The sequence below is a fragment of the Phaenicophaeus curvirostris genome, chromosome 18, assembly GCF_032191515.1.
Source record: "Phaenicophaeus curvirostris isolate KB17595 chromosome 18, BPBGC_Pcur_1.0, whole genome shotgun sequence".
Lineage (NCBI taxonomy): Eukaryota > Metazoa > Chordata > Aves > Cuculiformes > Cuculidae > Phaenicophaeus > Phaenicophaeus curvirostris.
In genome coordinates, this window is record NC_091409.1 from 10,358,959 (window position 1) to 10,386,162 (window position 27,204).

General features: G+C 54.7%; 3 protein-coding genes across 6 annotated transcripts; all 3 read left to right on the forward strand.

Annotated features, from left to right (window-relative positions):
- Window positions 1–1,877: 1,877 nt before the first annotated feature.
- Window positions 1,878–8,872, forward strand: DBNDD2 (dysbindin domain containing 2). The gene is made up of 4 exons (XM_069872127.1): window positions 1,878–2,085; window positions 6,789–6,944; window positions 7,406–7,549; window positions 8,282–8,872. Exons 1-4 carry the CDS (start codon window positions 1,878–1,880, stop codon window positions 8,488–8,490), a joined length of 717 nt encoding a protein of 238 aa, XP_069728228.1. The 3' UTR covers window positions 8,491–8,872.
- A 1,769-nt stretch (window positions 8,873–10,641) lies between these two features.
- On the forward strand, window positions 10,642–16,667 carry PIGT (phosphatidylinositol glycan anchor biosynthesis class T). The gene is made up of 12 exons (XM_069871843.1): window positions 10,642–10,813; window positions 11,871–12,048; window positions 12,874–13,001; window positions 13,481–13,581; window positions 13,739–13,825; window positions 14,088–14,175; window positions 14,252–14,349; window positions 14,630–14,795; window positions 14,894–15,094; window positions 15,605–15,770; window positions 15,907–15,990; window positions 16,125–16,667. The coding sequence occupies exons 1-12, from the start codon at window positions 10,642–10,644 to the stop codon at window positions 16,375–16,377; spliced, it is 1,722 nt and encodes a 573-aa protein (XP_069727944.1). The 3' UTR covers window positions 16,378–16,667.
- Window positions 16,668–19,052: 2,385 nt separating this feature from the next.
- Window positions 19,053–27,175, forward strand: BLCAP (BLCAP apoptosis inducing factor). Of its 4 annotated transcripts, none has more exons than XM_069871806.1 (2): window positions 19,053–19,209; window positions 25,495–27,175. In XM_069871806.1, exons 1-2 carry the CDS (start codon window positions 19,061–19,063, stop codon window positions 25,853–25,855), a joined length of 510 nt encoding a protein of 169 aa, XP_069727907.1. In that variant the 5' UTR covers window positions 19,053–19,060; the 3' UTR covers window positions 25,856–27,175. The 4 variants fall into 4 exon arrangements, with proteins under 4 accessions (XP_069727907.1, XP_069727908.1, XP_069727910.1 ...); XM_069871807.1 differs by having other exon boundaries at window positions 19,058–19,196; XM_069871809.1 differs by having other exon boundaries at window positions 19,062–19,213.
- Window positions 27,176–27,204: the final 29 nt, after the last annotated feature.

The following is a 27,204-nucleotide window of genomic DNA, read 5'->3' on the forward strand; positions in this document are numbered from 1 at the left end:
CCCTTCCCAGTAAGGCAGGACACAGGGGTCACAGCAGCAGGGGCCCTGCATCTGTGTCACTCCCCGTGTGCAGCACCCACGAGCACTATCCCCACTGTGGGGACTCAGACTGGGGCAAGATCTAGGGAACCCGGGGTGCTCTGAGGGGACCTTGCACAGTCTCCATGCCTCGCAGCACTAGCTGGTGCCAGTCAACACAGACGTGTCACATAGCAGAGACCTGAGCTAATTCCCCAGCTTTGCCTCCTCCCCTTCCCGCTGGGAGGGCAGGGAGTCAGTAAGGATGGTGGTGAATGGCTGATGCTGCCCAGAGGCCATGCCAGACCACCTAGAGCTGACATTTCATAGAATCACCAGGTTGGAAAAGACCCACCGGATCATCAAGTCCAACCACGAGCTCCCCTTCATGCTACACCATGCTGCCCCCGCCCCAGGGCCAAGCCACAGCGCTGGCCTCCTACGCTTAGGTGGAAACGGTCAGGCAGGACTCAGTGTGCTTTTCGGATAAGGATAAACATCCACGTGGGCAAAGCTCATCCCTCAGAACCACTGCCATGTGTGTGGGATGAAGCCGGCAGCCACGGGCAAGTGCACAGGGTGTGGACACCGGGTCCTCAGCAGAAGCTCCCAGGAGGCAAGGGGGACACAGCAAAGCAACAGTAGCCAAAACAGAGCTGGGACACGAACAATACCCAGTTATCTTTAGTCATCCAGACAGTGAGAAAAACACACTGGGAACGGGGCAGGCGGGACTCGCCACAGAGACTGGAAACTCCCTCTCAGCCAGAGAAAAGGGCAGAGTGGACATTCCCCCGTCCGGGCTGGTGCTGGCGCTGGGCACGGCGAGGCACTGACTCACCCTGCTGAGATACAGGAAGGAGGCAGGCGGCCAAGTTCACTTCTCTGCCAGGGATCATCCCTGATGTGCAAGGATGAACAGGGCAGAAAACTCCCCGGAGTGGGATCTGCTGGAGAATGAGGGTCTTGGGCCAGGGGTGAGGTGGGGAGGGGGCCCACAGGCCATCCACATGGCGTGCCAAACTTTCTCCAGTGTGAGCATGTGAGCTGGGGAGTTAGAGGGGGAAAAAAAACAGGAAAAAAAAAAAAAAGACAGCATGAATGATAACTGTGCTCCCTGCCCCGCAGAGTCCTCTGGACACCTGCACCCCGGCACAGGGGGCTCACAGCTCTGCCTGGCACAGCGGTGGATGGGGGATGCTCTGTAGAGACCCTCCTTGGGACCAGGGACTCCACATGGTGGGTTTCTGCTGGTCCTGGGAATGCAGAGACCCTCCATGAGGACTGGATACTGTGCACAGGGGGACTCTGCACGGGGAATCTCTGCAAGGACCCTCCATGGGAACCAGGGATGCTGCATGGGGACTCCATATGGGTCCCTGGAAGGCAGAGACCCTCCATGAGGACTGGGTAGCGTGTGTGGGGACTGCTTACAGGAACCCTCCCCGGGGACTAGGAATACCACATGGGGACTCTATGGATGCCAGGAGTGCAGAGACCCTCTGAGAGGACCACAGGGACCCTGCTCTCCACGGGGGCCAGGAGCTTTCCTTGGGGACCAGGAACCCCCGATGGGGACTCTCTGCAGGTCCCGGGAAGGCAGAGAACCTCCGTGAGGTCTGGGTACGGTGCGAGGGGACCTTGTTCTCCACGGGGGCAGGGACCCTGCACGGGGACCCTCTGCAGGGACCCCGCGTGGGGATCTACGCATCCCCTCGCTTCCCTCCTTGCATCCCCCCCCGCGCATCCCCTCGCATCCCGCTTCGCATGGAGACTCCGCGGGTCCCGGGAAGGCAGAGACGCTCCGTGAGGACCGCGTACGGTGCACGGGGACACTCTGCAGGGCCCCCCCGCAGCCGATGCCGCCGGGAGCAGTGCCGGGCGGGCGCCGCCGCGATGCCGCGGGATGGGCGCCCCGTCCCCGCCCCGCGCTGTCCCCGCCCCGCAGCGCGGAATGGAGCGGCGGGGGGGTGAGCTCCGCCGCCCCGGCCCCAGCCCGGCCCGGTGCCGCCCGCAGCCGCCGCATGTCGGGGCCCGGGGCGCAGAGCCGCAGCCGGCGGCTGCCCGGTAAGTGCCGGCCGGGGGGGGAGCGGGCACCGCACCGCGGGGACGGGGCTCGGGCTGCTCGCCGACCCTCGCAGCTCCCCTGCCTCCCCCTCCGCAGCTCCCCGCATCCCTCCTCGCATCCCCCTCTCCTCGCATCCCCCTCTCTTCGCTCCTCGCATCCCCCCTGCATCCCCCTCGCCTCCCTCCTCGCATCCCATCGCATCCCCCCGCATCCCTTCTTATCCCTCCCCGCACCCCCATCCCCTCGCATCCCTCCTCTCTCTCCTCACCTCCCCATCCCCTCTCATCCCTCCCTGCGGCCCCTCGCCTCCCTCCCCTCAACACTCACCCCAAGCCCCCCTCTCCCCCCGCTGCTCTGGCCCCACTCCCCGGTTGCTGTGCCAGGGGCTCCGTGCTGGGATGGGGAGACGCTGGCGGGGGCAGCACCTGCCTGGGAAGCGGCTGAGCTCGGGGACCTGTTGGGCCACAGGCTTGCTGCGGAGTGGCATCGGTGTCCCTCGGAGCCCCAAAGGCTCCAAGAGGAGTTGATTCCCCCACACCCGTGGGGTTTAGGGGAAGAGGAGGCTGAGCGGAGCAACCATATCAGTGAGCAGTGCCCGGGGTGGCAGGAGGGCTGCAGGGGGACAGCCTGCCAGGGATCCACGCCTGAGGATGCTGTTCCATGCCTCGCTGTTCCCCGGGCACCACGCTGCCCTCCTGGCTTTCTTGTCCTCACGCTGCTTTCTGCACGAATCGAAGCAGGGCCCCGTAAATAGCAGGGTCTTATGACACAGCCTCTGCTGGGGAAGGAGCGCTGGGCGGCAGGGATATTTTTAGTTCTGAGACGCAGGGGATTTGGAGATGGCTTGGAGGAGCGCAGGCGATGAAACAGCGGCACAGACCGGGGTTACGAGGTGCCATGTCCTCCCTCTCCTGTTCCTCCCTACCCTGCTCTTCTCAGCAAGTGGCTCTGCCTCCCTAGTTCTTGCCTGGTGCTTTTCCTTTTACCAGGGCTATGGTTATTTTTGCTGTGCTGCAACACGAGGTCAGACGTGCCGATCGAGAAAAGACCATGCAGGGAATTAACGCTCAGGCAGCCGGCGTGTCCAGGCATCCCATCTCCGTACAGCCTCACACTGCACAATTCTGTGGGGCTTTCCCAGCTCTCCATGCCTGCTGCTTCTCCCAAGGCTAACGAAGCTGAAAGCCCTTGGGATTTACCCTTGTCCCACAGCAGTTTTTCTGGGGCAGGTTGATAAGGAAAGGGTTGTGGTTTCTGCAGGGTCTCCTGGAAGCTGTTGTGGCAGCCGAGGAGCTGTTTCCCCCCACCCGATCTCCTCGCAGCAGTGCACACAGGGACCAGGAGGGCAAGGCTCAGTCTGGCAAGCCGGGCAGCAGCAGGGTGTCCCAAGCCTCTCTAAGGGAGCAGAGTCAGGGATTCAGGCTCTGGGAAAGTGCAGGGAGAAGAGCAAAATGTGGCTGGGTCAGCCAGCCCCAGCTCTTTGATTCAGCACAGAACCTGTGCCTGGAGCGACCCCTCTCAGACCCTGTTCACCAGCACAGAGGCAGGGGTGTGTTGGGATCCCACGGGCCGAGGAGGAATGAAAAATGCCTCCCCTCCCAGCAGAAATACAGCCAGACCACTGAACTGTGCTCCACTCCTGGCCCAGGCTCTGGGTCCCAGAGCACTCTTCGGTGGTGGTCCCAGCACCCTCAAGCCCTGTCTGGCCTTCACCCCATGCTAACTGCAGCCCAGGAATCGCTCCTCTCCCAGCCTGCTTTGGCAAGGGCGCGGATGGGAGAGCTCGCAGCGGTTTGGTTCACAGCCAGCCCTCCCGCACCTTTCCCCACCACAGCAGCGGCCACAAGCCCACACCGCGCGAGGGCTGGCTCCTCAGCATGCCCCGGCAGGGACCACGGACCAGCAGGGCTGGCATCCTTGCCCACAACCCAGCCCGTGGGCAGCTGCATGGGAGCAGACAAGGAAACCCCTGCCTGCACCTCCTTGGGGGAAATCTGCCCTGCCCACTCAGCCTCTGCACCAGGGTTTGGCCCCGGTTCCTCTCCAAACCGCACTGGCCAATAAGCCGTGAGAGCCGGAAGGATCTGAAGGCAGCGGGGCGCTCGGTGCCATCGTAGCCACGCTGGGTGGTTCAGCCAGTGGGGAAGAACTGGCTCTGAATGCTGATAAGCCTCCAGCCCCTTGGCTGAGCGGTCTTTAGTAATAACCATGACAATAGTAATAAAAGCCAGGCCACCAGCAGGTACCGACAGATCCCCCACGGTGCACAGGGGCCGCATTGTGTGTGTGAACGTGTCCCGCGGTGGGAACATGCCAGCCGGATGAGACAATCCCCGCGACTGACAGCCAGGGAGTGTGACCGGCCGTCACATGGGGAAGGGCCGCGGCAGGGAACGCAGCTCTCCTTTATTTCCCCATGAGGGTTGCTGAGAGGCAGCTACAGTAATAGGGTTGTTCATTCCCCCCAGGCCCGGAAGAGCCCCGGGAAGGGGGGAAGGCTCCATCCCCGACTCTCACCGCGGTCACGGGTCACGCAGGGCTGAGCACAGCCCAGCTGCTGTCACCCGCTGCCGGCGTTCCTTACATAATGGGATCTCAGTGCTCGTGCCCAACTCCCCAGCGAGAGCTTAAAAACAAGTTCATAAACAGGTCCTGCTAATTCCTCCCTCAAGAGAAATCCCGGCGCCCACAGGAATGCCGCCACCAGCACCCACCCCGACTCTCCTCAAGCACCCTTAGCCCAAGTATCGGTCACGTGCCGGCCAGAGATGGGCAGTGAGTGGATTCATGGCACAGATCAGCCACACTCACAGCTTTCAGGGCAGTGCCCACTAGCATTTTGGTTTATTTTGTATTTGCACTGCAGGAGGTTTTAGAGACTCTTCTTACCTCCACGCTGGGGTCCCTTTGGCAAGATGCCGCACGGAGATCTGATCTGTCACCTTGAACCTGGGAACCAGCACAGCCTCTGCCCTGACCCAGGCTCCCTACAGCTGAAGCCCGATGGGCTCTCCTCGTTGTCAGCTGTGGCAGTTTGCCATGGATTCGGCACAGCTGGGCTGAGGGGCAGAGCTTTGCCTGGAACAGGGAGGAAAGGGCTGGCTCCAGCTGCTGGAGGGAGCCAGCTCCATAATCATTGCCCCGGACACCTCCTCCTCATTCCTGGCTTCATTCTCTTTCGCAACTAGTGCAAGAGGCAGGAGGTTTTTGCCTTAGGCCAGCAGAACCGGGCTGTAGCCGCCAGTGAGCCTTGCAAGGAAAGCTTCACCGGCACAGTGTGTCCACTATCGCAGCTGTCAGGCTGAGCACTGCACAGCACACCAAGCCTTTGCACCAGAGCAGGCATAGGTCAGACATACCAAGGAAAAGCCCCTTCAGGCAGTGAGGATCAGTGCCCCAGGCATCACAGGAAAACACGGAGCAGCTGGAAGAGGACCAGTCCCTTCCAGAAAGCATGTGGTGACTGGCCCTGAGTCACACTGCATCCCCACGCTTTGCTGCAGGCAGAGCCCAGCTTCCTTGGGCAGGGACCTGCAGATGATGGGGTTTAGCTGAAGGATGACCCAGAAACAGGGTGCAGAATAGCCCTGGCAGAGTAGCTCTTGGGAAGATGGGATATCGATGTCCAGGCCCCACAGCCTCTCTCCCATTTGGGCCCTATGCCGCTCTATATTGCTGCCTCCCAGTATCATCAGCCCTGTTCCTGACAGACAGGGTGGGGATGCTTCTTGTTCTGTTCCCTCCTTCCCAGCCTGGAGGAGTGGAGAGTTTGGGCCGTGCTCAGGCAAAGCAGAGGATGTTTGTTTGGTTTCCTTGGTTACTGCACTGCCTGCCCCAGTAATCACATTTTCCTTGTGCCGGCTGGGCCAAGAACAGCAGAGAGGAAATCTGGAATGGCTGAGGTCAAACACCAGCCTGGGAACAGCTGGAGCCACCAGCCACAGCCCCTCTGTGCCACCTGAGTCCTTACTGTTGCAAGTACCTGACTCGAAAGGGAGGTACCAGGCCCAGGGATGCAGCAACAAGCTCCTTCAGTAACAGCCCGAGGGCTCTCATTGCTCCCTCCTGCGTGAGCCAGGGACACAGGCACCACACTGACGTTGAACTGCAGGAGGAATTACAGGAATGATAATGTTTGTGCAGGCAGAAGCCAAGCTGGCTATGCATGCGGGGGATGTGAACAGGGGAGCTTGTGAGTGTGGGTGCAGCTGTATTTATAGCGGCGGTGGCGGCTGGAGTGCACGTGTGTGCAGGGGTGACAGGGTTGAGATGCCTTTTGTTCTTTATGCATCCCTCAGCCCAGAAAGCCTAGAGCACTAATGCCAGTTCTTCTCCTTGGAGTTTCCCCTGCTTATTAGCGTTCGTGCACAACCCTGTGCTTTGTAGTGTGGAAACTGAAACTTGAATATGTGCAAACCATGGCTTATCTCATAAAAATGCCCTTTACCCCTTGATAACTCACTTCAGCAGCCACAAACACAGCATATGAGCTCCCGGCTCCTGGCTCCCTGCATCTTAGAAGAGATATCTGAGGTTGCAGCACAGCAAGTGCTGGTGACGCTGCCATTCTGGTGTGTAACATCTATTCATAGTGACTAAATCAATATGTACTAGTAAAGCATGGCTGAACCACGTGAGCTGGGACAGACAGAAGGGCCTGGAGAGCCCTGCTTAGTCCGAGCCTCCTCACCTTTCTCCCCAGCCGACATGGAGCAGGCACAGCGGAGCTTGGATGCAGAGCAGATGCAGCAGCAGCAGCTAAAACTACGGGACCGGCAGAAGTTTTTTGAGGAGGTTTTCCAGCATGATGTGGATTTCTTCTTCCCTATGTCTCACCTGCAGATAGAGCATCGGAGACGTAAGTGCTGCAGGCACCGGTACAGAGGTGTGGGCGTTTCAGGGAATAATGACACGGGTGCTAGAGATCAGTGGGACATGCACAGTTTAAAGGCAGCTAGGGACATGTGTCCTGTGCTGACAGGATCACACACACGCTGTGTGTGGGCTTGCTGTGGACTACTCGCACTGCTTAACTGAAGTCACCGCACATGGGTACCCAGGCTGGCACCCTGTGTAGTCACTGGCTTCGGACAGGCTCCTCCAGGTAGCAGTTTACAGCATGAACCACGGCTGGAGTGAGGCAGCAGGGGCTTCCAAAGGAGTGTTTTCAGGAAGCGTGATTCTCCTAGGGAACTCTTACCAGCAACTGGAATTTAGTTTCCCACAGCAAGGCCAGCCCCTCCTCAGGGTCCTGCCTGCAAAGGGCTCACAGGGGCCTTTGCTGGTTCATCACACCTTTCCACTGGCCTCTCTCTGCAGCCCCCTTAGGCAGCATTTCCTCCATGGAGGTGAATGTGGACATGCTGGAGCAGATGGACATGATGGACCTGTCAGACCAGGACACCGTGGATGTGTTTCTGGGCTGTGGGACAGAGGAGAGCAGCATTGCTGGGCCCCTGCCAGGTACGTGCAGCCTAAGCCTTTCCTGCCCCCAGCTCCCAGACTGCCTTTTCCCTGTCCACCTGTGCAGATCCACACACACCTGTACAAGGACAGGCACTCAGTGCTGGGCTCTGTGAGGCTGGAGGGACCATCCCAGTATTTGCCTCCATAGCCCAGAGGCGCAGACCCCTGGAAATACCTTACACTGCAGAAGTCAAGGGAACTCGGGCACTTCCCAGAATCTGTAAACAAATTCTCTTATCCTTAAGTCCCTCTTGAGCAAAATCAGTTCCCCACCGCACTGCAGAGCTCAGTGTGTGGAGCAGAAAGGCTGCAGGACCCCTTCATCTCCCAGCCAGACCCCAGGGAGTTGGGCTTGGATCCTGCAGGGAAAGCCTGGGCTGCCAGCACCTTCCTCACCACACACACGCTGTGCTGATTCACTGAGGCCAAGCCAAACATCTCCTTGCCTGCTGCAGTTGATGGCCTCATGCAGCATGGCTCCGAGCCGTGTTTCACACGAGACGGAAGAGCCTCCACTGCCAAAAACGGGGAAGGAATGTGCGGCACTGCCCAGAGCCAAGTTGGGGGTGCAAGGTGGGGAACGGCCAAGGCAGCCACATCAGGAGCAGCCGGGAGCAGCTGGGGAAGCGTAGCCTGCTGAAGAATAAGTGTTGGGGGGTGGCCAACCATGAAGCCTGGGGAGGGAAAACCCCTAGAAGCATTTTTCTTCCTTATTGCTCTCTCCTCCAGGAGCAGATGCCAAACAGTGCCCAGAGGAAATCACCCTGCAAGTGCCCAGTGCAGCTGAAAGCAAGTCACGCATCTCCTCCACATCCTCCGTCTCGACGGATCCCAACAGCCTGGACACCAGCGAGGAGGGGGCTGAGACCCCCGTGGTGCAGTCAGATGAGGAGGACCTGCAGGAGGACAGTCCCAAAGAGCAGGAGGCAAGAAGCTAGCAGCCAGCTTTGCCCTGCTCCCAGCCTCCTCCACACGGACTTGCCAGCCCGGAGGAAGGGAAGCTGCTGGCACTTAGTAAACCCTATCCTGGACTGCTGCCCTGCAGGAGGGAAGAGAAGGTTTTCCCCTCCTCTCACTCTGCAGGTTCTCCTGGCAGCCAAGGGAGAAGGAAAGGGGTGTTGTAGACTCCCAAAATTAACTCTTCAGGCTTTGCTGCTAACACTCCCTGCTTGACTCCCCCAAAACGCTCAGCATCCCACAGCCCCACCATTCCCAGAAAGCCATCCCTTGGGATCCCGGCTCCCCTGTCCTGCTGACAAAGGTGCTGTCCAGACAAGCGTTTAACAATGGCGTACAGAGAAATAACAAGGATCTAAACAAGCAATGGGTGTGTGCGTTACTGGGAGAAAACGGCACTGGGGATGAGGGTTAGGTGGGGACTGCAGGAAGGAGTCCTGTGAAGCCAGTGGGCCAAGGGTGTGTTGCAGGAGCAAACAAAGCCCAGGGATGATTCCTGTGCCTGGGGTGGGAGCAGCACGGACTTCAGCAGAGACGGGCGGCTGTTAGCAGAGCAGCTCACCACAACAAGCAGCTCAGGTGATGCCTCCAGAAGGGAGAGAGCCAGTGGCTGCAGCACAGACACAGCCGCCCTGAGCAGGGCCGCTGGTGACCTGTAACTGCCTGACAGGAGTCCACGGGGGATCCCCACACAAATCAGCTCTGCAGAGAAGAGCAGTGCACACAAGCAGCAGCCGCTGCTGCCCCAGCATGGCACCATAGCAGCAGCACTGGCTGGAGGCTGATTCAGAGAAGTGAAGGAACAGCCATCAAAACGTAGCCATTTTGCAGCCTGCTATGCTTGCTCGGTGCAGGAGAGAGTCAGGCACAAAGCCAGCCAGAGGCCTGCTGCCTCTATCAGTGGCTGCAGGCCAGGAAAGCCCTATCCCTGTTCCGGCTGCATCAGCACAGCTGCGGTTATCCCCACCAGGAAACCAGCCTGGGAGATAAGTGACAAGAGCCAGGGAACTCTCCATGTTCCAGCTGCTTCCTGGTGGTGTTCAGACCTTGCTGCACTCCCTCCTGTATCAGCCAGCCCTTCACAAGACCAGCTGGCGCACCCAGGTTATCCAGGAATCCCATGTCAGCCAGCCCTTTGTGAGACCAGCTGGAGTGCCAAGGTTATTTGGGCACGACAGGCCAGAGCGGGAGGTGTTGTGAGCTCTGTCGGTCGGGCATTCCCAAACTGCAGCAGCATTTCCTTCCTTCTCGGGGGGCCCTAGGCTGGTGGAAGCAGGGCACTTCTGGACAGCTCTGCCCTGGAGACAGGAGACAACAGTGGGAAGAGCTAAGAGGCAGACACTGCAGAGATAGGCAGAATCATAGAATTATTCAATTGGAAAAGACTTTTGAGGTCACCGAGTCTAACTATACCTGTCCAATACTAAACCATATCCCTGAGCACCTCATCTACCCGTGTATTAAATACCTCCAGGGATGGTGACTCCCTGACTTCCTGGGCAGCCAGTTCCAGTGCCTGATAACCCTTTCAGTAAGGTCTAATCTGAACTTCCCCTGATGTAACTTGAGGCCATTTCCTCCCGATCTAGCGCTTGCTACTTGGGAAAAGAGAGAAACATCCATCTTGCTACAACCTCCTTTCAAGCAGTTGTACACAGCAATAAGATTTCCCCTCAGCCTCCTTCTCTCCAGGGTAAACATCTCTCATAAGGCTAAGCCATCTCTCATAAGGCTTTACCCTCCAGCCCCTTCCCCAGCTCCGTTGCCCTAAGGAATCCCTGTAAATACTCCTGCTCAGCCTGGGCTCACAGCGACCCACTCGCACTCGGACCCCACGGAGCCTCCCCTGGAGCCCGTTTTACAAGCCGGGAACCCTGCGGGAGCCCCACACGACAGATCCCCAAAGCCTGAGGCTGCTGAGGGCGCTCTCCTGAGGCAGGGGCAGAAGCAGGGGAAGGGGCAGGGGAAAGGGTTCCCCACTCCCCAGGGCCGCCGCCACCTCGCTGCGTGGAGCAGCGTCCCTATGGCGACCCCGGTAGCGACTCCCTTCTGCGCGGGGTCGGAAGCGGCCTCGGAGCCGGAAGCGGCGCCGGAAGCGGAAGCGGCGCCGGAAGCGGAAGCGGCGCGGGGCGATGGCGGCCCTGGCGCTGGCGGTGCTGCTGCTGCCGCTGCTGGCGGCGCCGGGGCGGGCGCGGCGGGACGCGCTGCGGGAGGAGCTGCTGCTCAGCCCGCTTCCCGCCGGCGATGTGGCCGCCACGTTCCAGTTCCGCACGCGCTGGGACGCCGACCTGCCGAGCGGCGCCGGTACGGGCGGGATGGGGGGCGTAGGGAGCGGCGTCAGAGGCGGGGGCGCTGCGGCGAGCAGGAGCGGCGCGGGGAGGCTCTGCGGAGGGACCTGGGTCGATGGGCTGGGCCCAGTTGTACGAGGTACAAGGGCAAGCACCGGGTCCTGCGCTTGGGTCACAACAACCCCGTGCAGCGCGCCGGGCTCGGGGAATAGCGACTGCGAAGCTGCCCGGTGGAAAAGGACTGGGAGGTGTTGGTTGACAGTGGCTGAACGTGAGCCAGCAGTGGCCCAGGTGACCAAGAAGGCCAACAGTATCCTGGCTTGGATCAGCCGTGGTGTGAACAGCGGGAGCAGGGCAGGGGTTGTCCCCCTGCGCTCAGCACTGGTGAGGCCGCACTTCCAATCCCGGGTTCAGTTTTGGGTCCTTCACTATAAGAAAGACATAAAGCTGCTGCAGTCCAGGGTAGGACAGTGGAGCTGGTGAAGGGTCTGGAGCCTGGGGGTTGCGGGGAGCAGCTGAAGGACTTGGGGCTATTTAGTCTGAAGAAGGGGAGGCTGAGGGGAGACCTCATCACTCTCCGCAGCTACCTGAAAGGAGGTTGTAGCTAAGCAGGTGCTGGACTCTTCTCCTAAGTTACAAGCAATAGGAGAAAAAGAAATGGCCTCAAGTTGTGCCAGGGAAGGTGTGGATTGGATATTAGGAAAAATTTCTCTACTGAAAGAGTGGAGAAGCATTTGAACTAGCTGCCCAGGGAAGTGGTGGAGTCACCATCTCTGTTCAAAAATCCCGTACCAGTGGGTTTTCATTGCATGGTATGGCAGGCAGAGCGGTGTTGGGCTGGTGGTTGGACTGGATGATCTTAGAGCTCCCTTCCAACGTTAGTGATTCTGCGAGGCTGGAGGCGGAGACTGAGGGTTGTGGTGACATCAGCGTGAGGGGGTTTGGCACGGTGATGCAAGCGGGCTGCATATGAACATGGGAAAGGATGACATCATGTGTGGCCTCGCCCTGCGTAACATCAGGGACTGAAGCGGGGGTGGGATTGGCAGGGCAGGGGCTAACACTGTGCACAGTCTCTCACTACAGGCTCTTCCCAAAGGCACTGGGGCAGCTGGTGGCAGCGTTGGGCGTGCGGGAGCTCCACCTCGCCCTCACCCAGGGCTTCTGGCGCACCCGGACCTGGGGGCAGCCGCCCCTCCAGGCTCCGGCCGGAGCTGAGCTTTGGGTCTGGTTCCAGCCCACCGTTACCAAGTAGGTACCTCAGCTGCAGGTCTGTCCCTCTGGGTCCCGTGTGCAGCCACCACTCCTGGGAGTCATTGCCCTTCTCACACAAGGCGGCTGTGGCATGTGCAGGGGTCTTCTGGGATGGAAAATGTCCACTGGACTAAAGAATCTGCAGTGCCAGGAGGAGTTCTAAGGAAAAGCAGAACATAGCCCCACTCAGTGCGTGGGCAGGATGTGGTGCTGAGGGCAAACCTTTGTTCACTAAGGGAACAAGTAATTTCCTTATGGCCTCTGTGATGACAAACCCTCTGTGCTAATAAAACAGGGTTATATCTTGATCTCTCAGACCTGTGACTCACTTCCTTTGACTCCTGTCCAATACCTGTCACCATCTGCCTTAGCACAGCCCCTGTTGGAGCTGCAGCAGCTCTGTGTGAGCTCAAAGGTGACCCATTCTGGGTCTGATGGTCAGGTCAGCTTTCAGAGCTGTACCAAGGTGCTGCTTTAGGCGTCGCAGCCCCTTGCCTGTACACTGCATGTCAGCTCCCACATGCTCTCTGCTCCTCCAGCTGCTCTTCTCACATCCCAGCTGCACCCCGTGCTGCATCCCTAGCTGTGCGGAGCTCTGCCAGCCATGGGGCTGCCCCTGTGGGGAGTTTCCCCTAGATCTCACATGTTAGAGTAAAATACCAAGACAGCTGGAGAGCGCATGACCAGCAGCCTCTGCCTGCCCACTCCTTGCAGCTCTTGAAAGCCAGTGGGGTCACCCCCATATATTTATTGAATGGTACTGACTTAATACTTGTATGAGGATTCAAGCTGCTGAGTAATCTCTGATATCTGTTCCTATAGTGTTGACAAAGCCTGGAAAGAACTCAGTAACATCCTCTCAGGAATATTCTGTGCTTCTCTCAACTTCATTGATTCGACTAACACAGTCACCCCAACGGCATCATTCAAACCCCTCGGCTTAGCCAACGGTGAGCCCAGCCCCACTCTGCCCTCTCACTCTCACCTCCAGCTTTAGTTCTGCCCCTGTGCCACCGTGGGGAGTCTGAGCGCAGGTTCTGCAATGACTCTGGGTCTGGATGTGTACAACAGGGTCCATTAACCTCCTTCTGGAAGGATTTCCTCTCCCAACAAGACTTGGATTTGAGCAGAGGAAACCCACAAGCAGGACACGCAGGTGTTCCCAGACCCTTGTCTGTTTCTCAGAAATGTGTTTTATGAAACAGCAAGGACTAGAGGATATAAGGCACTCATGAAAACAATCTGCTAGAATATGCCCTATCCTGTTCTTTCCAAATCACTCTGAACAGAGTGAGATCTAGTCCCAGTGGAGCTCGTGGCATTTCAGGGATATTGAGAGGGTGGTTGGGCTGTGGGGTACGCTGCAGGGTGGAACTGGTCTGCTTCTACTCTCGTGCCCAGCCTGCTGACCCTCCACCTCCTTGCCCAGGGACAGATCACCATCTCCTGCGATATGCTGTCCTGCCCCGGGAGGTCGTCTGCACAGAGAACCTCACGCCTTGGAAGAAGCTGCTCCCATGTGGCTCAAAGGTAACAGCAAGTCCTGCTGCCTCACTGTGCTACTCCCAGTGGAACTGGGTTCCTGACAGCAGTCTGGGAACACAGACTGGGAAGTCTCACTGGGGCTTTTCTCTCAGTGGGAGCAGAGAGCAGACCTGGGGCTGAGTTTCTCCTCCTCTTCCCGCAGGCTGGGCTTGCCGTGCTGCTGAAGGCCGAGCGCCTGTTCCACAGCAGCTACCACTCGCAGGCAGTGCACATCCGCCCCGTCTGCAGGGTAAGCGTGAGGCTCAGGGCTCCGTCCTTTTAACAATCTCAAGAGAAAATCTGAAACCTTCTTGAAACACTGCAGGGTGGCGCACAAGTTTGCCCAGCTCCTCTGCGGTGGGTTCACTGTCTCTTAACAGCTGTCATGCTGCTTTTCTGGTCTTACCTTCGTCCCCATGGGATTCTTGCAGTCCTGGTGGAGTGCAGCTTCCTCCTGGTGTTCTACCTGTCCAGAAGGTGTGATCAGAGCTGTCTCTCTTCCTCTTGTCCAGGATGCCTCCTGCCTGGCCGTGTCCTGGGAGCTCAGACAGACCCTCACTGTGGTCTTTGACGCGTTTTCCAGTGGCCAAGGAAAGAAAGGTAAGCTCAGCAGCAACGTGCTGTGGTCCTCAAGTGCCCACAACACTTCACCTGCCACTGACTTTGCCTCCTGCAGACTGGTCCCTCTTTAAGATGTTCTCTCGCACACTAACTGACGCCTGTCCTCTGGCATCAGAGAGCAAAGTCTATGTTGACATCTCCCCTAAGAACAAGGTAACACTCGTGAACAAAAGAACACCTCCCGCTTCCTCAGTTCAGCCACTTTATGTGGCCCTGAAGAATCTTCACCTCCCCGCTGCATGGCCGGGCTCCCAAGGAGTTCCCCAGGGCTGGTGGAGGGAGGTGGTTTCCTTCCTCTGAGCAGGGCTGCAGCGCTGAGCGCTGAGCTGGCCCTTGGGTGGGAGAGCTCAGAGCCAGCCAGGGGGAGCTTTGCCCAGCTCTGCCAGTCACTTGAAGAGGCACTTTTCCTTTTATGCTCCATTTGCTTTCTCAGGAAAAGGAGTTGCTTGAAGTGACTCCCCCTCCGACATTTGTACACGAAGCTATTGTCCAGGGAGACAAGAGAACCTATGCTGTCTATGACCTGCTAAGCCCCTCGCTCTTCAACACATCTCGCAGCCTCAACGTACAGTTGAAGTGGAAGCGGCCTGAAGACAGCTGTGAGTGACCAGAACCTCATGCACTGCTGGGTCAGGGCTCCAGGCCTAAAATTCCCCTGGCACAGCCCCCCATTCCTGTGTCCTGTTCTCTTTTGCAGCAGAGCTGCCCACTCCCGTGCTCCACGCTCACCGCTACGTGAGTGGATACGGGCTGCAGACCGGAGAGATCAGCACGCTCATCTACAACACTCACCCATACCGGGCCTTCCCTGTGATCCTGCTGGAGACTGTGCCATGGTATCTGCGACTCTATGTGCACACCCTGACCATCACCACGAAGGGGAAGGAAAACAAGCCAAGTGAGTAAACCCTCCCGAGAGCACCTTCCACCCAGTTCCCTTGGCACAAGGAGCTAATTCCAGAGATGGTTTAGTCCCTTCCTCAGACTCCAGTGATCACTGGGAAACAAAACATCTTAGAATGTTTTCTAAGCCTTCAGCTCAGCACTCACAGCAGAGGAGACTAAGTCTGTCTTTTAAGAGGCATAGGGACAGTTTCATAATCCAACAAGGGACTAAACCAAACTGAATTGATTTTTGTAGTACAGGAGTCTTGATTTAAAACTGATGACTGGGTCCTGTTTTACATTTGTACCTTCCCTTATGAACACATGACTTTCACTGGTCTTTAGAGCTCTAAAGACCAGCCAGATTCAGCTTTATCACACACTTTTCTCTACTTCCGCATCTTCACTTGCCCAGAAAACCTTTCCCGGTACAGCAAAAGCAGCCACCCTGTAGGAGATATCCAGGCAGTGTGGGATTGGACAAGGTTCCCCCAGTGCCACTGACACATGTCTTTGGGGTTAGGTTACATCCATTACCAGCCAGCCCAGGACCGGCGACGGCCTCACCTCTTGGAAATGCTGATCCAGCTGCCAGCCAACTCTGTCACCAAGATCACAATCCAGTTTGAGAGGGCCTTACTGAAGTGGACAGAGTACCCGCCTGACCCTAATCATGGATTTTATGTCGGGTAACAACATACCTCAACTCCTTTTCCTCTTCTGGGCCTCATGTAGGACTTGCTGTTCAGGTCTCTGAGGAGAGGAAGAACTCTGGCTGTCTCTTTGCTGGCAGAACTGACACTAGCATGTCGTTTGTCTCCTTAGTTCATCTGTGCTTAGCGCCCTGGTGCCCAGCATCTTTGCAATGAAGAATGTGGATGTGGAGCAGAGCCCTCTCTTTACCTCACTGTGAGTGTTCCTGTGCTGGGAATTGGGGCTGTACTGCAGTGTCTGTGGGCTGCTGGCCGCTATTGTCCCATGTGGTGAGCACAGAGCAGTGATGCTGTGCAAGCTGACGCTCCCTTCCCTCTTCTGCTCTCCAGGTTTCCTTCCTCTGACGGCTCCAGCTATTTTGTACGCCTGTACACGGAGCCGCTGCTGGTGAATTTGCCAACGCCAGACTTCAGCATGCCCTATAATGTCATCTGCCTGACCTGCACTGTGGTGGCAGTGTGCTACGGCTCCTTCTACAACCTGCTGACCAGAACGTTTCACGTGGAAGAGCCGAGCCGGGGCGGGCTGGCTAAGCGGCTGGCCAACATCATCCGCAAATTCAGGGGGGTGCCCCTTCTCTGACAGACCCAGGACAGCTGGCACTGGCCTCTCTCCGTGGGGAGACCCAGGGAGCAGAGTGCTGCTGCCTGTTGCCTTTGCTGGCAGCAGCCTGCTCCATTTTGCTGCCTGAGTCTCTCTTTGGGATCCGGCAAGCTGAGAGCTTGCTTCCGTTGTTAAGATGGGAAATGGCTCTAAACCCATTGACTGCTGCACTGCTCTGGGACTGGAAAAGGTCGAAGACTTCTGTCTGGGAGGTGGGTAACTTATGTGCTGGGAATGATGCTGAAAGTAAACTTGAGCTGTTTTGTATATTTGGGCTGCTCCTGGTTGGTTTTATTTTCTCAACCCCACAGTCTGACCCTGTAAAGGCATGAGCTGCAACATCTCTACCACGCTGCCGAGTCAGCTGGGAGGAGACTCAGACATAGGAAAGGGGTTCATCTGCTCTCCCAGCTCACCTTCCACTCTGCCAAGTTGCACAGTACCCTCCTGCCACACTTAACCACATTTGAGCCAGTTTGCAAATTAATTTGGGGGCGTAGCAAGGGTTTATTTTCTTTCTCAAGAAAAAGCTTTTCTTGCTCCCAGCTTCTCTTTGCAGCATTTTGAAACCCCACCACCCACTCACCTATCCACCTCTACCTGACAGCTTCTCTGCTCCCACAGCATCCCCAGAGCTTCGAGGAGCTTAGGAGACCCCAAGTGCGGAGCTGCAGCCAAGCTGGACTCTGCTGGTGGGCAACAGCCTCAGCCCTCCCAGAGCCCGGAATGCAGGAACAGCAGCACCACTGCACTCTTGAATTATTTGTATACAATACCAGGTGTCACTTTGTGGTTCACACAGAGCAGCAACAGGATGCTCTGCCTCCAGTAGTACTATTTTCAAGGGTACGTCCTGTGCATCTCGGATGTGCCTTTTGTGGTGGGAACAGACAACTGGCTACAAGCAGCTAGCCAAAGCAAAAGGAAGAAGATTTTCTTCGAAAAATTTGAAGAAATATTCCCCAGAGTCAAAGAAGAGCACAGCCAGAGGTCCTTTAAAAGCTTCTGAATGAAGAGAAAGGCCATAAAAGCCTGTCCTGCATAGAACAGTCTGTTCCTGCTGGCCTGGGATTACCTGGGACGCCCTTCTCTCTGCAGCTCCTTACAGATCAGCTCCACTGGATGGCTCCATGCCGCCTGCAGAGCTGCCGAAGTACCTGAGTTTGGGACACCCCTCTGTCCTTGCTTGCTGAGGACGCCATGGGGTTGGGAGCTCAGCCACTGGACTGCTGCTACAGCTCCGACAGCCAAGCCTCAAGTGCAAAACGGAATTTCTTTATAGAAAACTACAACTATAACCAAAAAAAACCCAAGAGAGTGCACCGCTCCCTCAGCAGCGCAGAGGGACGCAGCCAGGAGTCTCGGGTACAAGGATCCATGTTGCCATTTGTAAGAAGATTTGGAGACCGCAAATTATTTGAGGTTGGGGTCAGGATAAATCCTGCACAGCACAACTATCAGCACATGCCAGAGCTGCTCAGAGTGCCCAGGTTCCCATCTCAGCTCCTGGGGCAAAGCCTGTTTGCTGCAGGCATTAGGTATGATCCAGCAAAGACCCTCAAGTCCTGAGGCCAGCACCCACAGATACAACTGGAACCTCAAGCCAAACCAGTCAAAAACAGCATGAGAAACATGACAAGAGCTGTAAACACAGTGTAACTTCTGCAGGAAAATGATGCCATGAAAAAGCCAAACTCAATAATCAACGCCAATTTGATTATTGAGCAGGTATTCTTTTAATTAATGACACTGAGGTACACAGTGGGTAACCTACCTCATGTGTCCCACTTTTGAGACTGATTACATGACTTTTATACTGGTTAAACATACATATTCATATCATAGAATCATAGAACAACCAGGTTGGAAGAGACCCACCGGATCATCGAGTCCAACCGTTCAATATCGATTCCTGGAAACATGCTATATGCCCGCTGTTTTTCCAGGAACCTCTTATTGTAGTTTATCACCCACTCTTATATGCGCATCACGGTTTCTTTGTATATTCTGAAGCCTCTGATGGTTTTTATCTTATCTCCTTTGTCATTGTGTCTTGGTGAGCTCAGGTCTGTCCTTTAAACAGAATCACACAATGGGTTGGGTCGGAAGGGACCTTAAAGATCATCCAGTTCCACCTCCCACTAGCTCAGGCAGCTCAAGGCCCCATCCAACCTGGCCTCGAACACCTTCAGGGATGGGGCAGCCACAACTTCCCTGGGCAACCTGTGCCAGTGCCTCACCACCCTCAACGTGAAAAAATTCCTCCTCATGTCTATTCTAAATTTGCCCTTCATCTGCTTATACCCACTGCCCCTCGTCCCATCGCTACCAGCTTTGTAAGCAGCCTTTGTATACGTGAGTTGTTCCTTGTTTCAGCTCGCAAACCAGCGAAGCTCCTGGTAGAAGCACATTCTCTCTAACAACAAACTCACCAACGCCTCATTCCTACTATTTCTACCTCATTCCCGCCCCTCAAGCAGGGCCCACTCCCTTCTGCGCATGCGCAGTTCCTCCCGGCGCAGCGCCCTCTCACTCTGCGCATGCGCATTGCCTCGCCACGCACTGCCCGCCCATACTGCGCATGTGCAGTACCCCGCGCCGTGCCCTTTCACTCTGCGCATGCGCAGTCTCCCTCCCCGCTGCGCACTCTCTCGCTCTGCGCATGCGCAGTGCCCGCCGCGTGGGGCTGCCCGCGGCGCCGCCTGACGGAGCGGGTTTCCCTGGGCCGGGCCTCTCCCTTTCCCTTCTCAGGGCGCGGCGGCGGCCCCGGCCCCGCGATGGCGGCGTGAGGCGGCGGCGTGAGGCGGCGCCGTGAGTACGGGCCGGGGGGTGGGGAGCGGGGGGAAGCGCGGCGGGGGGAGGCGCTCTGGCCGTGGTCGCCGCTCGGGCCGGGCGCGGGAGCAGCAGCAGCGCGTTCCCCTCTCGCAGCTTCCCAAGGCAGAGCCCAGGGCGAGAGGCGGCTCGCACGGGCTCCTGTCCAGCCGGGGCACGGGCAGCCGGCCTCCCGGAGCCCCTACGAGCGCTTGGAGGCGGCTGCAGAGCGAGCTGGCAGGAGGAGCAGACCTGCTCTCTCTGGGGACCAGTGACAGGAGCCGAGGGGCGACAGAAGGTGTGCCAGAGAAGGTTAGGTTGGATAATAGGGGGGCTAGAAGGAAGGTGAAGAGGGACTGTGTACAAAGGCTTGGAGTGATAGGACGAGGTGTGACGGGTATAAACTGGAGAAGGGCACGTTTAGGCTAGACACGAGGAGGAATTTCTTCACTCAGAGTGATGAGGCACGGGAACAGGTTGCCCAGTGAAGTTGTGGCTGCCCCATCCCTGGAGGTGTTCAAGGCCAGGTTGGATGGGGCTTCAGGCAGCCTGACCCATTGGGAGGTGTCCCTGCCCATCACAGGTACTGGACAATCTTTAAGATCCCTTCCAACCCAAACTATTATATGATTAGGAAAAAGTTCTTTGCTGAGGGTGGTGGAGCACTGGAACAGCTCCCCAGGGAAGCAGTCACTGCACCAAGCCCCTGGCAATATTCAAAAAGCATTTGGACAACACACTCAGACACTGTATAAATTTTTGAGTTGTCGTATGCAGGGATAAGAGTTGGACTCAATGGTCCTTTGTGGGTCTCTTCCAACTCAGGTCATTCTGCGAGTTCTGTGGGATCCACGTTGCTCCTCACATCCCGAACACACAAGTCCAAGAGAAGACAAACCCCAGAGCTCTTAAACACCATCTCACAACACACCAAGCTCTCCTACACTTCCTTAACCCTGCACTGAGACATTGCAACTGATCTCACTCACACTGTCCTAGGGGAGGGACTCTTGCCCATCCAGCCTGTGTGTCAGACTCCCCAGAACCCTTTGCCAGTGCTGCTGGTTTGCATCTACCCAAGACACAGAAGCTAGCCTCCATCAGTCTGTATTCAGATTTCTGAAGGCATAAAAAGGTAGAGAAGAGATCCAAATTAAAGCTAAAAATATTTGTGTTTCTCAGGGTGCTTGAAATGGGCCCAGAATTCACAATCTTTGGCATTGGCAGGGAGGACCACTGAGAATTAATAAATCAGTATAGATGACAATAGCAATAATTCAGACGACAACTATCGATATTGACATCTTTTCCCACCATGGAGCTGGCTGACTTAAGGATCTGCTCCTGCAATTTATTGTGTCAAGAAACACAGATAGTGCTGCTACCTGCCTTCTCCCAGGTGGAGGAGGTTTGTTAGCCCTGGTGGTGCTGCAAACACACTGCAGTGTAGATGGAGTGGGCAATCCACTACTGGATAGAAGCTAAACAATCCACCAGTCAGCAGTGAACCTCGGAGAGCAGCTATGGGAGCTAGGAAAAGAAGAGCTTAACAGCCTCTGCTTTTTGTGAAATGAGCCACTTTGCCTTATGCGTAGCTTGAGAAATCACAACACTTCATAACCCTGAGGCTTGGTCAGTCAAGGACATGCTGCTCTTTTGGAGATTGTGATTATATCGCACCATTTCTGAGCCTACATCAAGTGCTCGAGGCATGAACTTATCAAGGACTGGAGTAAGGCCTTTGCCAAAAATTGAAGACTCACTTTTTCCAGCTGAGTCACACTGTCAGATGAAGCTCTTAAAAAATAGAGAAAAAATAGCAGCAAGGCCAACCCCCTTGAAATGAAATCCCTGATACTGCAAATAGGTCTTAGAGTTTGAAGAAATATGGTTCTTGGATTTTTTTAAGTGAGAAGGTTGGCATCTAGAAAGCTGATCTGCTGTTGCTTTTCTTAGCTGAACTCCTCAAACTTGTCACTTAATAGCAATTTTGCCTCTTTCCTCCCCCACCTCCCAGTGCTTTGGATGTTGCATATTTCTAGCAACCGTTTTGGGTGCTACCTGGTGTTTGAGAGGTGCTTGTTGAAGCTGGCAGCAAACAGCAGTGGCTGCATGCATCAGTTCAAGTTACGTGGCTGTGACCGGATTGTTATTTAAACAGTTTTCGTGGAACTGTACTACAGGTGTGCTGCATAGGTAAGAAACTCATTGCCAGTCCCCAAGGCTTACTCTTAGTGGAAATACTTTGCATGAGATTTTTATCTATGGCTTTTCATTCCCAAGCAGAAACTTTGGCTTCTGGTAAAGGGTAAGATTAGCACCATCACCCCCCCCAGTAAAAACATTACTCAGTCCTTTATTGCAGAGCTTTCAGCTGCCAGCCTGGGTGGCTGTTTCTCTAGTATCTGCTGGGGAAGTTCCTTGCGGCTGGTACTGGCTTAATAGCTGCCTAGGTAAGCTCTGAACAAGCTTACCTTTTAAGTGCCTAGTGAAAGCCAGTTGTTTATTCTCCCTGACAGGGTAAATGGGCTTCTAAGGAATTAAGACATTCTTTAACAGGGTGCAGAGTTTTAATGCACTCATGTATAAAACCTACAGTGTAGGAACACCTCTCTGCCTCTTAGTTGCTGAATTGACTTGTAGAATATCAAGGAGCAGCTTGCTAGCTCCTCAGATGCATTTATTCTAAAATGTGACCAATCCACTGCGAAGCACTACAAATGTGGGCTGTGCTGCTCACTTTTGTCATAATTAATGTTTTGTTTCTGGCTGGGAAAGGTGTGCTGCTGCTCTCACAGTGGAATTTGAAAATCCTTCTCACAAGTACATGCTGGTAGGACCTGCTGGTTTTAAATGGTCTTGGGAGGGAAGATGACAGAAGGATGGGCCGCAAACACGATGGAAGCCGATTAATAGGCATGTGGAAAAGCATTGGTGTTTGCTTACTAATGGGATGCACAGGGAACCTCCCCAGGCTGCTCCTCTGCCTGCGGGAACTGCCAAGGAGGCAGCTCCAGCAGCACGTGGGGATCAGAGGGAGCTGCTGAGTGCTGGCTGTGGGGTGAGCAGGGGGAACATCACTGGCTCCCTGCTGCCAAAGGCTTTGAAGCAAGTTCAAGTGGCTCCAAGAGCTGTCAAGGAGCAAGAGGAGGCAGGTGGTGTGATAAAAAGGAGCTATCCAGTAAACAGGAGTGGTCACCAAGTCAGATGACTTGACCAGGAACATGAAAGCAGTCTTGAGAATAGCAGGACACCAGGAAAGAGATGAGTCAGGCAGGAGAGAACTAGAGCAACTGGTTGAGGAAAAGCAGGATGAGGTTGTGAAAGAGAGCTGGTAGAAATACTGTTGGGTGACATGGTATTATTTGCTCTGGGACGTGGTAATCTTTAGCTTGGATCACGAGGAGGGGACAAAAAACAAAGTAGGAATTTCTCATTTGCAAGTTTCACCTTGCTTGAGAACGTGGGCAAAACTGAATATTGTTCCGGCTTCAAGAAGGGACTGCCAGTCCTGGGCAGCAAGAAGAGCGATGGTTCCCTGCTAGGTACAGAGTTGATAGCAGGAGACATCATTTCTCTTTGATCAGTAGCGTGGCAAGAGAACTCGCTCTCATCGCCAGCTATATAAAGGCATCTCCAGTGAAGAGCTAGGAAGACTGTGTATCTCACAACTGGAAAGCCCCTTGAGGAAGGCAGAGCTGTGTAAGTCTCAAGTATCTTATGTAGGATCCGCTGTGGGAGATGGTGGATAACGAGGTTTCGACCTTTAACTGGTAGAGAGCAAAGGGGCACATGAAAATATGAGCAAACTGACTGCAGCTGTCAGACTAACTGCTCTAACACCTGTGTTTGTTAGAGTCTGTCACTTCAAAGCCGCGGGAATGGGTGACCCAAGGACTGCCACACACATCCAGCTGGAGTCAAGCTGCTGTGATTTCAGGGCTGGATCTAGCAAAAGTATGGCATGATGTTTACATGGGGATTATACTGCTCTGTGTTGAGAGCACCTGGGAGAGAGACTGTAGGAAATAACAAGGAAGGAACATTTCAGGAGGATTAAAGTGGCTGCAGGTCATTGATTAGGTACAACTTTGTTGTACGCAATACAATCTGAAGTAAAAAGTTGGGTGGCAGGGTTTATTTACCTTTCTGTTCAGGTATTTGTTGTTAACTTTTTTCTAAGGAGAAGAATGGGGAGAAAAGATTTATCTGATGCTCCAGAAGCACGTAAGCAATTTCCAAAGGCTTGTGGACAACATGCTTAGTTCTGAAATATGCAATCCTTATCTCCAGGATAAGGAGATGATGGAAATGGGGTTGTAACTAGACTTGCTCCTAGAGAAATGAGTGAGCGAGCTGCATAAGACAGGACTCACATTGGGAATTTTATTCCTTTGACTTGACTTCATCCACATTGCAACATATAACAACTCCTTCCTTATTCTTACGCTGCCTAACTGCGGCTTTGTTTTACTAATTGAACCCCAGCTGCCCTCTCTGCTGGAGAACACTCTCTCCCAGGAGCACCAGCACAACATACTTTCCCCAGATACTCTTAATCCATTTGCCCCGGTGGAGATCTTGGCCTGCATTCTCCCTCACTAACACTAAAATAGAATCCTGCTGCTAAGAATGCAGTGGATGGCAGCGTGCTGCTTGCTTCTGACAACAAAGCTGGTTGGTGCCTACAAGCTTACAGAGCTGTAAGGCAAGTCTGACCTCAGCAGTTTTTTGGAAGAGAACCATGTGTGGTTTTCTCTTGGCTTTTCTGTGCAATCCCTCATTCTCCCTCCCTTTGCCAGGAAATCCCTTCTCCTGCCAACAGGAGCCAGCAGAATGTGCTGTTTGTTTACCTTCTCACTCCTTCATCCCACTAACCTTCCCACCCCCCAGTGGTAATCCTAACCGGCTCAGCTCAGCCCTTCCTCCTTCTGACCGGGTACTGCTCAGCTGGCTGTTTTCAGATGAAGGGATTGCTGCCAGGAGCTGCCTGAGCTCTGCAAGGTGGGGGTGAGGCCTTGGCTGCCTGTGAGGCTCAGGCTCTCCTCTTGCCTGCCTTTCTGTGTGCCCTGGCTGGCAGCTGCTTCGTTCAGCATTGCCATGTGTCATCATGATGTGCTACAGGATAGCAGGAAAGAGCATGCTTCCCAAGCTTTTCCCTTTTCCAGCATTCTCCTGTGTGGTTTTGCCTTCTTGATGTAATAAGCTAGGTACACCCACTCCTTATTTCCCTACTGAAGGAAATCTTCCAGTTATTCCCTCGTGACAACGCTGATATCTTCTAGCCTGACCTGCTGTTGCTATCCGAGATGCTAAACTGCTGTCCCCTTTCAACAGTTCTGGCCCTGTAAAAACACCCATAAGGCGTTTATTATTTTTAAAGCTATCTGAATGTAGTGGATGAAGATGATTGAGCTGCTTAGAAAGAAAAACACCCCACACACTCAGTGTAGTTTATGTGGTTGCTAAAGGTAGAAGCATGTTTTCTGGGTTAGTAGTGTGTTGTGACCCCTGGTTAGAGAAGCTCTTAAAGCTCACTGTTTCCACAGGGTTTTATAATAATCCAAGTAAGGAAATCACGTGTTTACAGCACTTATGAAAATTGCTGTTTTGAGACTGTCTCCTCTTTGATCTATTCACATACTTTATCTTATATGACTTCAGCTGATTGGCAAGGATTATAAATCCCTTAAGCAGGGACTGTCATTCCCTTTGTTTTGCAGCCTGGACACCATTGGGGCTCTCCTGGGTAGCTACATATATAGCTTGAATTTTATGCTGTCCCACTGGAAGGCTTTATAATGGGTCTGTGCCTGGGGAGGAAGCAGTTTGTGTGCTTAGCACTTCGAGACACTTCCTGCACTAACACTTCCTTAACACTTCTTTGTAGCACCTCAGCTGCATTTCTTTATACCATCACTCAGGTCTTTGGATGGTCTTGGATAAATGTGTGTGTAGGGAAGGCTTGTTTTCCTTTCTGTTCCCCCTTTCCCTTTCTGTTCCTGCACTCTGGTAGAGAAAAGGGTCTCACAGTTGTTAGGTTGAGTAAAAGGCTGAGAAACAGAGAGCGCAAGGGATACACTTGTACACTAGCAATAGGTGTCCCCAGCCAAGTGGTTCAGAAGGCAGGAATCTTTCCACCAGCTCCAAGACACATCAGAATTTAGTACTGGAAGTTCAAGCATCTGCATACGATACTTGGGAGTAAATGAAGCTGGACGAGAAGAATGTCTGTTGATTTTTTTGCTGTGTTTCTCTGACAGTCTGTTTTACCCCTCCCTACAGAACACAGCCTGACCACCTGCCTGCCAGAGGAGTTGCTGAGACTGTTCTGGAGCGCATCCGATTGCTGCTGCCACCAAGCCCCAGCCAGCCAGCCACCATGTACTGCCTTCAGTGGCTGCTACCTGTCCTGCTAATACCCAAGCCCCTCAACCCAGCACTGTGGTTCAGTCACTCAATGTTCATGGGCTTCTACCTGCTCAGTTTCCTCCTGGAACGGAAACCTTGCACGATTTGTGCCTTGGTCTTCCTGGCAGCTCTATTCCTCATCTGCTACAGCTGCTGGGGGAACTGCTTCTTGTATCACTGCACAGGATCCCAGCTGCCAGAATCAGCTCACGATCCCAGCATAGTGGGCACCTAGAAAACAATCTTCCAGGCTGCTGAGGGCTCATTTTGCTTTTAAAAGGGGGTGGGGGCTAGGGAGGAGGGAGGGTGCGTTAGGCATGTGCCTGGAGTAAAACAGCCTGTTTCCTCTAGCTGTGTGTGGACTACAGTGGTAAATTCCTCCCACTCTGCCTGTGAAATTCAACTTGTTTACTGTGTGAACTCTGGCAGCACCGCCTGCTTTTTTAGAAGCAGAAATCTTCTTTTTCCTTCCCATATCGATGGGAAGGGACACCAGCCCTCCTGAGAACTGGTGGAGGACCAACCTGCCGGCCTCTACCCATCTGCTGTGGAGCAGTGTTGCATGGCACTCACTTATCTGCATTAGGCCACAGTGGTCTAACTCAGGGCACTCGGCCCACTGATTCTGCTCGGGTAGCTTCAAGATTCTTTTCACCTTCCTCTTTGTGGGGAGCCAGCCTTCCCACCTTGCCGATCAAGGGAAAGCGCTACAGCTCACAGATGCACTCGGCCAAAAGCTGCTGGAGCCAGAGGCAGTCAAGTCATCTCCTCCTGCTCAGCCTGCCAAAGAGATGCGTGCACTGCCGAAGTGCTTTCTGAACTACTTCTACTCTGAGATCATAGCCTGAGAGCCTCAGTTATGCTGCTGCTTTTATAAAGCCTCACAGGTAGTGGAGACTGGGTTTTTTACCCTCCTCCTAGATTTCCAGGGTTTACCAAGGTATTGGACTGTTGGAATAAAGAAATGGTATGCTGCAAGTTGTGGGGTTGTGAAAGCCACTGTGAACTTTGCCCTATAAAACTCCTGCTAGCACAGAAGGCCAGGTGTGGGCAGGGCAGGAGAGGATCTTGAGGCAAAGGCATGGCCTGAAGCATTAAATGCTTCAGCTGCATTCAGTGGTGGTGTTTTCAGACCAGGGGTGACGGAAGGTGCTGGTGCTACTGGCTGGAGAACAGAGGCAGCAAGAGGAGTGCCTGGTGTCTCTGTCTCCCCTGGCAGAAGGATGTCAAGAAGCTGTGGTGGTGGGTCAGGCCTACAGCCACAGCTGTGCAGAGCTCCATCCTGCATACATTATTCTCTGCAGCCATGGCTCTTGGGGAGCCCGGCCTAGGGCAGAAGTTTGTTAGTGGGAAACTTTAACACAAAATACTGTCTAAACTTTAAAGGGTTTCCTGCCCTTTGCCATCTATTTGTCTTCAATCTGGTGGTGGAGAGCAGCAGAAGTGGCTGTTGCTGTCCCAAGGAAGTTCAAGCGATGAGGTTGTGAAACTTCCAGAGTATTGTTTGTTCATTGCACAGCTGTTCAAAACGTTTAATAAAGCTTTATAAATTTGGTCTGTGGCCTCCTGCCCAGCATGATGCAT

Coding starts and splice junctions, on each gene's coding strand:
- DBNDD2 (XM_069872127.1), top strand. CDS start 1,878: ATGCCGCCGGGAGCAGTGCCGGGCGGGCGCCGCCGCGATGCCGCGGGA. Junction 2,086..6,788: donor CCGCAGCCGGCGGCTGCCCG/GTAAGTGCCGGC, acceptor CTTTCTCCCCAG/CCGACATGGAGCAGGCACAG. Junction 7,550..8,281: donor CATTGCTGGGCCCCTGCCAG/GTACGTGCAGCC, acceptor TCTCTCCTCCAG/GAGCAGATGCCAAACAGTGC.
- PIGT (XM_069871843.1), top strand. CDS start 10,642: ATGGCGGCCCTGGCGCTGGCGGTGCTGCTGCTGCCGCTGCTGGCGGCG. Junction 14,176..14,251: donor CAGTGGCCAAGGAAAGAAAG/GTAAGCTCAGCA, acceptor TGCCTCCTGCAG/ACTGGTCCCTCTTTAAGATG. Junction 14,796..14,893: donor GAAGCGGCCTGAAGACAGCT/GTGAGTGACCAG, acceptor TCTCTTTTGCAG/CAGAGCTGCCCACTCCCGTG.
- BLCAP (XM_069871806.1), top strand. CDS start 19,061: ATGCGCAGTGCCCGCCGCGTGGGGCTGCCCGCGGCGCCGCCTGACGGA. Junction 19,210..25,494: donor CGGCGGCGTGAGGCGGCGCC/GTGAGTACGGGC, acceptor CCCTCCCTACAG/AACACAGCCTGACCACCTGC.